General features: G+C 33.3%; 1 protein-coding gene across 2 annotated transcripts; it reads left to right on the forward strand.

The window, feature by feature from the left end:
* Positions 1–782: 782 nt before the first annotated feature.
* LOC120269523 (chloroplastic lipocalin) lies at positions 783–11,905 on the forward strand. 2 transcript variants are annotated; one of them, XM_039276865.1, is made up of 5 exons: positions 783–889; positions 1,986–2,124; positions 9,220–9,450; positions 9,559–9,849; positions 11,496–11,905. In XM_039276865.1, the coding sequence occupies exons 1-5, from the start codon at positions 798–800 to the stop codon at positions 11,775–11,777; spliced, it is 1,035 nt and encodes a 344-aa protein (XP_039132799.1). In that variant the 5' UTR covers positions 783–797; the 3' UTR covers positions 11,778–11,905. The 2 variants fall into 2 exon arrangements, with proteins under 2 accessions (XP_039132799.1, XP_039132800.1); XM_039276866.1 differs by having other exon boundaries at positions 2,006–2,124.
* The last annotated feature ends 313 nt before the right edge of the window (positions 11,906–12,218 follow it).

Consider the following 12,218-nt stretch of genomic DNA (forward strand, 5'->3'; position numbering starts at 1 on the left):
TGTTTGTGTCCTGTGCTAGATAATGTCATCGTTTGAATTCTGTTCACTTCCCTTGTCATGTTCTTTAAATGTAACATTGCTTGAGGGCAAGCAAAATTCAGGCTTGGGGGAGTTTGTTGCACTTACAAATTGCATTATTAACCTCATGCATTTAGCTAATAATCATGCATTTTTCCTAGCCTTCATAATGATTTTCCTTCTCTTTTTGTACAAACTACTCTCTTTAGTTGTTTCAATTGTAGAATGCTGAAATTGGCTGAGAAAACCTGGAGACTGTGAAGATACACAACTCGTCTGTGGTCTGCGAGAAGTGCTTGTGGTCTGTAAATTAATTTGAAATTGCCAATAACAGAATATTACCAAAGAACTCAGTAATCATGATACATGTCTATCTTAGACCGAGAGGTGGTAATGTAAAAAATATTTTCTGCACAAATATTTTAAAATTAATCAATATTTTTACATTATCATCTCTCGGTCCAAGATAGACATGTATCATGATTACTGAGTTCTTTGGTAATATTCTGTTATTGGCAATTTCAAATTATAATCAATATTTTTAGATCACCGCAAACCTAACCGTACATAATATATATTTTTTTTATAAAAAAAAAGATAAAAATGTTTTCTTCCCCATAGTTAATAAATCTTTAAGAAAATTAACAGAGGCAACAAATGATTTTTGCTATTTTGTTATTTTGCAAGGGGCGGCAAGTAAAAGAAGCATCTTTGGATTTTCCCAAACTCCATCATTTGTCAAGTTTGACAGGATATAAAGAGAGAGATAATAATGCTTCATGATCCTCCCGGTCCTCAAAGCTTCAACAAAACCCATGGCTCTGGTGCATGCTTCCTCACTCCAAGCGCATCCCCCTGCCCCGCACTCCCCGTACGAACTGGAACCCTAATTTATCTTTCTGTTGTCAATCCACGTTCTTTCTTCTAATTAAGCCAGTTTGTCAAATGTTTTTTGAGCTCGTCTATTCGAAATTCTGTTTGATTTTCGAATACAATGTCTTTTTGTTCATTCATGTCCCTTGACATTTTCTTTTGGATGGTCTGGATTTGTTGTTTGGATTTGCAAGCAGAAAGGAAAGTTTTTGAGCCATGTTGCATCATTGATAGGGAAAGTTGGGTATAGTTTGGGAATTTTTTTTTTGGGACAAATGTAGGAGACATGTAAATTAATCTTCTTGGTTTAAATTAGTTATTAAAGGAGGCACTTTGTGTGAGTGCTGTATATACCAGAAAAATTGACTACATTTTTATGATAGCTACCTTTCATGGCTTGAAAGCATTTACCTTCATATGTAAGAGAGCCAAATTGGTTTTTCAAATCATGTTAGAAGTCTGGAGAATGTTGTATGTTTCAGTAGCCATTGGATCTTTATTTAGATGGAGATTGCTTTTGGGCTTTAAATAGAGAGGATGGGTGTCAGACATGAGGTTTTGCTTTTGTGATTCTATGGGTTTGATAGTTTCCTGCATATAATCATGTATACCTGCTCATTTTTGCTGTCATTTCAAGTCAAATTCTTAGGTCACTCTTTTAGTTGTTACAAAAATTTAGGCACTTGTGCTCATTAAAGCTGTTCTACCATGTAGTACATGTATGGCCTGAGTTTAAGAGACTGTATGTAATATAAACAGTATTGGAAAGTGCAAACCTACCATTTGCAATGAAACTATGATGCTGGAGTCCTTCAGGTCACAGATGTATTTCATAAACTATTAATGTTCATTGTTTAATTGAAATTATTATTACTATACACTAGATTTTTAATATAGGTTCTTCAGTTGTGGTTATTTGTTCAGGTCTCCCAATTATATTTGGTACATGAGTGAAATTTAAACATATTATGGATGTTCTCTTCCAACTTGACACACCACTTTGATGGTGTTTCATCTTATCGATCTCTTTGTCGGAAATGATGTAATTAGTTCATTTTATTTTACTGGCTTTCTTTTCTTTTGCTGCTTTATAGGAGGAAACTTTCTTGTCCAGGGAAAGGAACAATAATAAGATGTTGTTTTCACAAGAATACATCTTTCAATGCAATGATCTCTGGGCATTTGTTGTCTTGCTTTTCTGCTTCAATTATGTTCTTTACACCACCAAACCAGGTAAATATTTTCTGTTGGTTCAGGCATTTGACTCTGTATGAGTATGTGTTAAATTCGTTTATGACATGTGAGTAGCAACACACATGAAGCATATGATGATAGGTCACTGCACTCAATGATGTTAAATTTGGTTCTTTGCATATATATCATCAGAAAAGCTGCTTTTTTAATATAATATCCTCCTGTAGATGTTGAATACTTGCATTTGCTTTCCACGTATCATTGAGTTTGCATAAATTCCCTTGGGGTAGGTTTTCTATTGTTGACTGTGTACAAAATGACACAGAATTGAAGAATGACCATTTTGTCTTTGGATATTTACCCATTTAAATAAATGCCACTGAAAGGCAAGCTTTTGGTTAATACTCCATAAATCCAGTTTATGGAAATATCCCTGCAAAGAGACTCTGAACATTGCTTTAGAAGAAAGTGGTTGTTATTATGATCTTTGATTTTAATTGTGAGCCTTTGTTTTTTAAGTTTGAACTGATATAAAGGCAACTAGTGCTGATTTAATTGTGATTTGAAAGATTAACTAAGTAGAATAAACTATATTCAAGGGATTTAAACTGTTACCTGTATGAGTGGTATTTAGGTGGTTTTTGGTAGTTTGGAATATGCTTAAATAGGATGCCGATTCTAGCTTCTGATTTCTAACCCTCTGTTTTATAATGAACTGTTAAGTGAGGATGATCATGTCATTTGATGAGCTAAGGAATGCCCACTCTCACTTCGATTGGCACTCAATGTATATATTTTCGTTTATGTTATTCAAATTCGGTAACATATTATTTAATGAAATCCATAAATTTCCACTACTTGCTTTCTTGAAACAAAATGAGATTTTACATATGTAACATCAAAATATAATTACCCAAAAAAATTAGAAAACCATATAGAACTCATGTATTTAAAGTAATTTCACTTTAAAATAACAAATTATATGTATGCACATGTGAGTTATATATATCTTTAGGTGCCTTAACAAGTGACTTTGTAAACAATGTTTTATGCCCTACAGATTTGTCCTTATACATGTACCTCAATTTCTATAAACAGCTGGTTACTATGTATATTTTACTAAATCCTTTTCAGCTAACTTAAGTACCAATGTATGTTTTATCCTTCTATGGCTTATGCTTATCTATCCTTTTAGATTTATTCATTCTCTATAATACTTTTTAAAATGTATTTTTTGTAATTCTATTTACAAAATATTTAACATATATAATTAGGGCTTTTAAATTATTTATTTTTAACTAAAATATAAAATTCTTTTATATTGCGGGATAATATTTGTTAAATGGCCTTGGGAGTGACACAGATGCTTCCTAGGTGTGAAAACTGGCTTTGAAAGCTCATTTCCCCACTTAATTTTCTTTCTTTTACTTTGATTAAGGGAAACAGGCTTCCTGTTTTCCTTCCTCTTTGTTAACAATTGAAACTAGTTACACCTGTGTTTGAAATTTTATTGAATCGATTATGTAAGTGGTGAGTACCATTTGAGTTGATGGATAGTCACTTGGGTTCGCCAACGTTCAAGACAAATGGGTCATCACAATGTCCTTAAGTGGAGCATGGGCTTGATTAGACCATGCTCTTCAGACTAGCATCAGTTTCAGACTTTCTCAAAACAACTTGGTAGTAATGTTACTTGTGAGATTGAATTTTTGGATATTATTAATGCTGGATCAGTGAGTTGATTCTGAAACACCTTTCTGATCACTTTTTGTTTTATTTTTTCCCCAGTCAAGATTGATGAAACTGGGAATATATTCATAGATAAATGGCATGTCAAAAATATCAAAATATTCTCTATGCACTGATTACAGCTTACAAACAGATAAGGCTTTCCGTCATTGTTGTGCTTGAAATAGATTCAGTAACCTATAGGAAAAGAGTGATGATAATTAGATATTTTCAGATGATGGAAACAATCTCATTCATTCTAGAGGCTTGTCTGATTTGAATTCAAGTGCTCTTGGTTTCATGACGTTGAACTTGGGAGAGGATTTCCCAAGTACCATGGCATTTTTCCATGCTAACACTAACAATGAAACAATTGACTCCCAAAGACATGCCAATCTCCCCGCAAGGATATGATGATGACCCCTGATCCAACCACCAATGCAAAATTCACTCATTCCTATCAGTATCAGTATTCTTATTGATATAAACATAAATGTTGGTTTAGCTAGTTTAACTTTGCTAATAAACAAAAGAAAAACACCATAGAGAAAAACAACCTTCCAAGCAACAATCTTGAACCCTAAGCAGGCCTTTCAAAGCCTGTTTCTGTCAGAGTTAATGGAAAAAGACCACTCTAGTGGAGACCCAAGCATCAGTTGAATGTTTGAAAAGGCAGCTCCAAGCTAGTTCTTTAAATATTGTAGCCCAGCTTAACAAAATAATTAAAGATAATCATTCCAACAAAGCCTTTCATTTATGCATTTAAATTTTATTTTTAAAGATATTAGGTTGACATACTGAAGGATAAAAATATTGTAGTTATCTGAATATTATAAACAAAAAAATTTTAATATATTTTATATTTTCTATAATGTAATTATTCCATTCTAGCATGGTACATTGTAATTCATATCTTGGATGGGAATAACTTTGCCATTACATGGTAAATTTCATTCTAGTTATGAGCCATTCTGGGGAAACTTTGTTGGTGTCATATACATATAAAATTCATACTACTGTTTAATACTTGACGGTCATGTTTGGCTGTTTCTTCTTCAAAATTGAAGTTATCCATGACCAGGGTCATATTGCCTATTTCCCTTGCTGTTTCTGTGAATGAAAATCCTAGTGTGCCTCTTCACTGCTTTGTCTTATAACTCGAGTGCTGCGTGATTAACACCCATTACACATCACTTAATACTTTCAACATATATCTGTGAATCTTGTAAATTTCAGACATACTAATTTGTTAGATGCAAACAAAACACTTGTTAGCCAGGATCCATCTAACCTGAATGCTTAAGGTTATATGGTGAAAGGCCTAAACTTATGTATTCATATAAATATTTACTAAATTAACTATTATGGCTCTATTGGGATCTTTATTATGGCCTCTTGATACTTGCTAGATTTCTTAAGTTATTTTTAATTTGCAACAGAATTGTCATCTGGCAGGTCATACGCAGATCAAATACATGTTGTTTTGGCTCAATCCATCATGAAAGCCTAAACTTATATTATGCCTGGCTAAGCTTATAATGCTTAGCCACTCAAAAACTAAAATTTTGTATGCTTATAATGTACTATCCAAGTGTACCATTTTACCCTTTATCTGGCTTATTAGTATTTATGGGAAAGATTTAGGGGAAAAAAATATCTTTTTGCTATAATTGGTTAAACAGGAAGGGTTTTAGAGGAGATTGATGTTTGGGCAAGAGGAATTTAGTAATATTAAAGGAAAAAGTTTTCTTTTAGTTTGTTAATCAGTAGTGGAATAAGTTTGTTAATTAGTTGATCTATTATTCAATGGTTTGGCTTCCCAAATTCAGACTTTTAAACCTTTATTTCTAAAAGAGAAAAAAAATTGAATTAGTGTTCTTGAATTGATTGGTTAGTTGACTTAGTTCTCCAAAATGGGCATGTCTTGGATTTAATTATTTGGGTGTTGAAAAATGTGATTCTATATTGGTGTGTGTGTATGTGAGTGGATTGGTTGAAAGTCTTTGTAGATCAGTGATAGGTATTCTCTCACCAAGCTCTTAGTCTTCAGATTAATTAATATATATATATATATATTAATATATATATATATATATATTTGATAAGCTGATGTCTCTCTTAAAAGTTTTTCAGAATTCTGGTGATTCTTGTGTCAGTCATGATGGTGACCATTAGATTTAGGTTCTAGAATGCTGCCTGGGCTTGTGCTAGTGTGTTGTTTGGGTTAATGCTGGGCTCTCTAAATTGATTTCACTCGGTAAATTTCAAATATCTGCTTTTGAAATAGTATAAATTTCTCTTCAATTTTAGGGGGTTTTAGAGGCAGAATTTCAACTTTGTCTGGTAGATATGCTATTTGGAGATTTTACAATGGTATATATATTAAAAAAAAACCTTTTCTTTTGATTTTTCTCCTTCAAACCCACCTTGGTTTCATTCTTGCCAAGCTTCCTGATTTGAAATGATCCTTTTTGCTTTCCTACTTTCTTGAGATTCCTTTAATTTCTTTCGCTCCAAATTTCTTTTCTTTCTGCTGGTTTCTAATTCCCTGACTCTTCGTCATACTTTCTTTTCTTACTGAGTTGCCTCTGATTTCCTTCACATTAATTTTTTTTTTTGTTTGCTATTTTTCTTCTAGTTTCCTGAGTTTCCACTTTCCATCATATGCTTCCCTTTTCGTTTCTTTAATAATACTGTTTAATATTTTTCCTGAGTTTCCTTTGATTCCTTTCATAGTATTTTTACCCATTTTGGTTTTCAATGTATTTTACTCGAATCTGATTTACATATCTTCATATTGACTTCTATTTTAGTTATTTTTTCTGAAAACAGCAATGTTGTCAAGGGCGCAAGGCGCAAAAAGAAAGCGCTCGCCTGAGCAAAGGAGCACACGCACACGCACACACACACACACAAACATAATATGGTTTAATTTTATTATAAGATAATAATGATATTAATCACATCAAAAGATTGTTTTAAGACTAATGACTATGAAGTTTGACCCATTCTTCCTAAAATCTATTCCTAATATAACTAATTAAAAATCATCATCAGATTGTTTCCATCTTCACTTCTTTTTTGCTCCATAATTATAGCCATCTATATCCTGCTATTTTTCATTGACAATTTCCAAAATAACAACATATACTCTTGATGAGAAGAAATGGATAGTTGGGTCAATGAATTAAACAATTTAATTAGATTTCTCCAAGGGATGATCAAGCACACGTGAAAATTCTTTGAATGGGTATGTGTCACTGATTTATGCCTGGCTCATACTACATTACATTCAAAGGAGTCTCATGTGGTTATACTCTTGAAGTCTTGGCCACATAAGAGTGTATTTGTTGTGAGTGATAAGTGAACCTAATAAATTGGAAAAAGATCACGATTAAATTTATTGTGGCTTCGGAGAATGTTTCAATTGTTTTAAAGTCATTAATGCCATAGAAGAATATGAAAGATTGACTATGTTACAATATTGTTTGTGATTATTATCTTCGAAATTGGTTACTTGATCTTCATCAATATTGCTTCAGTTTACTGGCCTGCTGAGATGATGTTGGGGAAAACCTTCACATTATTTTATAGGCACTTGGTGTTCCAGACCTTTGATATTGACTTTGAAAGCTATTTGCACCTAAGGAAGATAATTGTGGTGTTAGATGCAAAGCAAACCAAGTCAAGAGTAGGCTTTTAAATTACAAAGGCCTTCACACTTTTATAAATAGAACAGGAGAATTGGGGTTATCAACATAGCCCTAAAAGACTCTATTATTCCTTTAAACTGAAATAGGATAAACAACTAATAAAAGATATATATAAACAACCATAAATGCTAAATAATATGATTTTGATAGCCTCCTCAAACTGTTGATATGGTGAACATTAATAGTTTTTTCTAAAAGAATATTGAACCAAGTCAAAGTAAGTTATTTTGAACATATCAGCAATCTGTAAAGAAGTTTGAATGTAGTGGATGTTTGAATGTAGTGAGATGATGATGCCCTGTTATAAATGACAAATAATGTGTGATCATATTTTAATATGAATTGCTTGCTTATGAAAAATTGATTTTCGTTGTAGCACTTTATGATGCCCTGTTATGAATGACAAATAATGTGTGATCATATTTCAATATGAATTGTTTGCTTATGAAAAATTGATTTTTATTGTAGCACTTTAATTATCACCACTTTCTAAATGAGCATTTCTTTTCGTTTAGTACAACCTCACACCTTAATCCGTTAATAGATACTTCAGTCCTATGACCATCACACTTGAGTACCACACTGTTTGCTAATTATCTTACACTGTTCTCTAAGGTGTTTCAACACAGAGTGAGCAAGTGTGTTGTTCCATTATTCTGAAATGTTTCTGCTCCTAAGCTTTTTCTCCATGATCTTTTGCCTCACCATGTCCAGTAAATATAAACATGTCTATGCTTTGGCTTAGCAATCCATGTAATTGATGATTCATGAATGTAAAAGGTAATAATGACATTGACTTGTGCAGAACTGAGTCTTGCTAGTACCATACATCTTTTTCTTTCTACCTCGATGATGCTATGGCAAAGCGCCTGCATTCACTGACTTCACCTGGTCAAGCCAAGTTCCCATTCACTGAGTCACTGCCTTCATATCCTACCATAGAATATGGGGTATTTGTACACAAACCCTTTGTGACAGTTCTCAAATATGCATGGCCTTGAAGTTCATATAAAGGTGTTCTATGCAGATCCTTTGCTCACTTAAAATTTGGACATCTGTCTACAAAGTTTCTTTGTGACGACTCTAGTATACTTAGCTTTGAAATTCTTATAATATTGTTTTGTTCAGTTCCTATGTGCTATTGATAAACAACCACTTGTTGGTGCTTTCTTAATAGTCTTGTGGGTATATGGGTAATCATTCAGCCATTGCAATGGCTTCACACAAAGCCATTCCCAAGAACCAAATTTTTTTATGTTCTAAGATACCATATGCTACCAGAAATAACTTATCAGTGCTATCTATTAAGCAAATAACCTCTTTACTGCAATAGTCCACAACCAGTACAAACCTCTCATAGATGCACCAAACATACAAGCATTCTTCCATGGATATCCATTATTTCTCTCCTCACCAATCTTGAGAATACTTTCAGGTTTATTTTCAGCAACTCTTCTTTAAAGTTGTCGAACTTCAAGCCCTCTAACCATGTAATTTTCTCATGGGTAAGTTTATATCTCTTGCAAACTCTTTGATGTGGCAATCTGACATTTTTTTTTTCATTCGAAAGCGGGGGATGGGAAATTGCATTTAATTTTTTAACTAAGTTTTGCAATAATATAAGAAGGATCAAAGAATTTGATTGCAGGCTTGCAAACTTTTGACTGCTCTTCTCTTGTGTCAATGCTTTCAGGTTGCTGCTGCAGAAATGACCCAGCATAATAATACATGCCAGATTGCATCTGGAACAGATAGTAGTTCCATTTTAAATCTAGATAGTATGTCTGATGGAAGAAGTCTAATGATGAGGGGCATGACGGCTAAAAATTTTGATCCTGCCCGCTATGCTGGAAGATGGTTTGAAGTTGCTTCATTGAAGCAGGGATTTGCCGGTCAAGGGCAGGAAGACTGTCATTGTACTCAAGTAAGAGATATGCCTTGGTGAAATCCTCTGGATACAATAAATTTTATTGTTATTACTTTTGCACTTTCAACAGTGGATAAAATCTTTAGTAATTTACGGCAATTGCAGGGGGTATATACTTTTGATGCAGAGACCCCATCAATTCAGGTGGATACATTTTGTGTTCATGGTGGCCCTGATGGTTATATTACTGGCATAAGAGGGAAAGTTCAATGTCTTTCTGAGGAACAAAAAGAACAAACTGAAACAGCTCTAGAAAAGCAAGAGATGATCAGAGAGAAATGTTACCTTCGTTTTCCGACGTTGCCATTTGTACCTAAGGAACCATATGATGTGATTGCTACTGATTATGATAACTTTGCTCTGGTTTCTGGGGCTAAAGACAAGACCTTTGTTCAGGTAAAAATGTATATTTATTTCTTAAATAACAACACTAATGCCTTTGCTTGAGACTTGACTAAATTGTCTATTAAAAATGCCTATATAAATAAGTATTGCTAAGAGGTGGTGACTTAAAAGTTCAAATTTAACCTAGTTACTGACAGCAAGCATCCATAGCAGAAGATTTTTTTGTTACAACAATTTGTCATATAATAGTTTTGGCAATTTTATTTGATTACCAACTTGTGTTTTGGGATAACATCCCTCTATTCAGCTGTTCCAGATTCCTTTGTTTATATCAGTGAGCATCAATAGTTAAATCTAACATTATAAGAAGTCAAATTATTGATGAATTTATTGCATGTGAAAAGGATGTGAGACGATAAAGTTTTGTCAAATTTTAATTTGTTCTTGTTCAGGCTTATTTTTCTGTAAAATTTTGTTATGGATAGCCAAACATGTGGCCAATGTCATGTTGTAGTTGAAGATTCATGCTTGTAGAATTTCTTCTTTTCTGTTGCTTTACCCAGTCCTTTATTGCTTTGAGGCCTTTAAAAAAAAAAGCATGTTAAGTGTGAATTGGACATTGAAAATGACCTAATTCTGTTAACATTTATCTGTCCCCCAGACTGTTCTGTTTCTAATGGACTTTGAATCTTGAAGGCACATTGGAGATCTGCTCAACTAGTCAATCTTTTTACTTTTTTTGGCATTATATCCTCTAATACAAACTATAGAAATTTGATATTGTCAAACATCAATCACACATGTATATGTGTTCTATATTTTTAGCAGCCACTACTCTGTACTAAAAGTTTTATGTATTTAATCTTTTCTTTTATTACTCCATATCATCAGATTTTATAAAACACATGCTCAGCGTAAAGCATAATCTGGTAGTCTTATGACAGTTTCCTTTGGGGAAAAAACTCAAATCTGGCAGAGTGCATATATCCTGAATGTTACTTAAGTGGGAAATAGTCAAAAGAAGTAGGAAAATCTTTGAATCCACAATCGCCTACTAATTCTAGACACTTATTCATGGTAGGACTGTATGAATATCATTGTAGGAGTTAAGTGGTGGATTTGATTTTTTTTTCACTGGTGGATAAAAATGGTAGGTTCTGAGTTCCTTTTCACATTTAGTTCATTGTTGCAGTGTGGATGGTTTTGCTTCTATACCAATATTATGGCTCTGTATCAAACTACATGTAGTGAATTCATCAGAAATTTAGCATCTGCCTAGAAAAACGTCAATATAATTCAATCTAATCTTCCATGGTTTTGTATTTTTAATCTCCTTTGCAATGTCAGAGGGCCAACACATCTGTTCCTTTTTATTTTACTTATTTTTAAATAAGCTCGAGTTATTTTTACATTTGGATAGTTTCAGCAACTCAAACTCTTAGATTCCAGCTAACATTTTTCTACGCCAAATCTGTGCTTCTTGATATTATTCTCAAGAATGGTTCTATTAATTGAAACTATGTGTACTTTCTGCAATAAATTTCAGATGATGTTTGTTTATGCAATATTTGTAATCTTGTTAGTGATTTGTCAATGTGATGTTGCATTTGGTAGTGCTGCTTGTACTACATCTTGGGTATACTGTATACATGACCTGTGCCGATCATAACGTGCCACATTTTTTTTTTTTTGGTCAGATTTATTCAAGGACTCCGAATCCTGGACAAGCTTTTATAGAGAAATACAAATCATATTTGGCAAATTATGGTTATGATCCTAGCAAGATCAAAGATACTCCTCAAGACTGTGAATCAATGTCTTCCAATCAGCTAGCTCTGATGATGTCGATGCGAGGAATGAAGGAGGCTTTGACAAACCAATTTCCCGACCTTTCTTTGAAGAAACCAATCCAGCTCAATCCATTCACAAGCATTGTAGACACTCTGAAAAAGCTTCTGGAACTTTATTTCAAGTCTTAAAATTAAGATCTTTAACTTTGTGTCTAGAACAGTATGCTCATTGGCATGGATTTTTTTATCTTGTAATGCAATATATATGATATGTTTGCTCTAATAAGTTCAAAACTGGCATCCATTGGCGTTTGCAACATTGTCTTGCAGCTGAGGTTGGTAAATTTTTGGATTCACCACCGCTTTGAGAAAAGTGACCGATGTGAATAATTTTATCTGAATCTTAGTTAAAACTCAAATTAGATTGTGTAGATGATATGAATCTTCATCTTAATTATTATATAAAAGATTATAGTTTATTTCTTTCATTGATGTTTCTGATGTATTCTAATTATGGAAATACAACATAGGGATGTCAATTGGTCCCGACCCCGACGGGGAACCCGATTCCCCACCCCGTTGGGACCTGGGCCGGGAATATCCTCCCCGTCCCGGCCCCTGAAATATTAA

This window comes from Dioscorea cayenensis, chromosome 9 (genome assembly GCF_009730915.1).
Source record: "Dioscorea cayenensis subsp. rotundata cultivar TDr96_F1 chromosome 9, TDr96_F1_v2_PseudoChromosome.rev07_lg8_w22 25.fasta, whole genome shotgun sequence".
Lineage (NCBI taxonomy): Eukaryota > Viridiplantae > Streptophyta > Magnoliopsida > Dioscoreales > Dioscoreaceae > Dioscorea > Dioscorea cayenensis.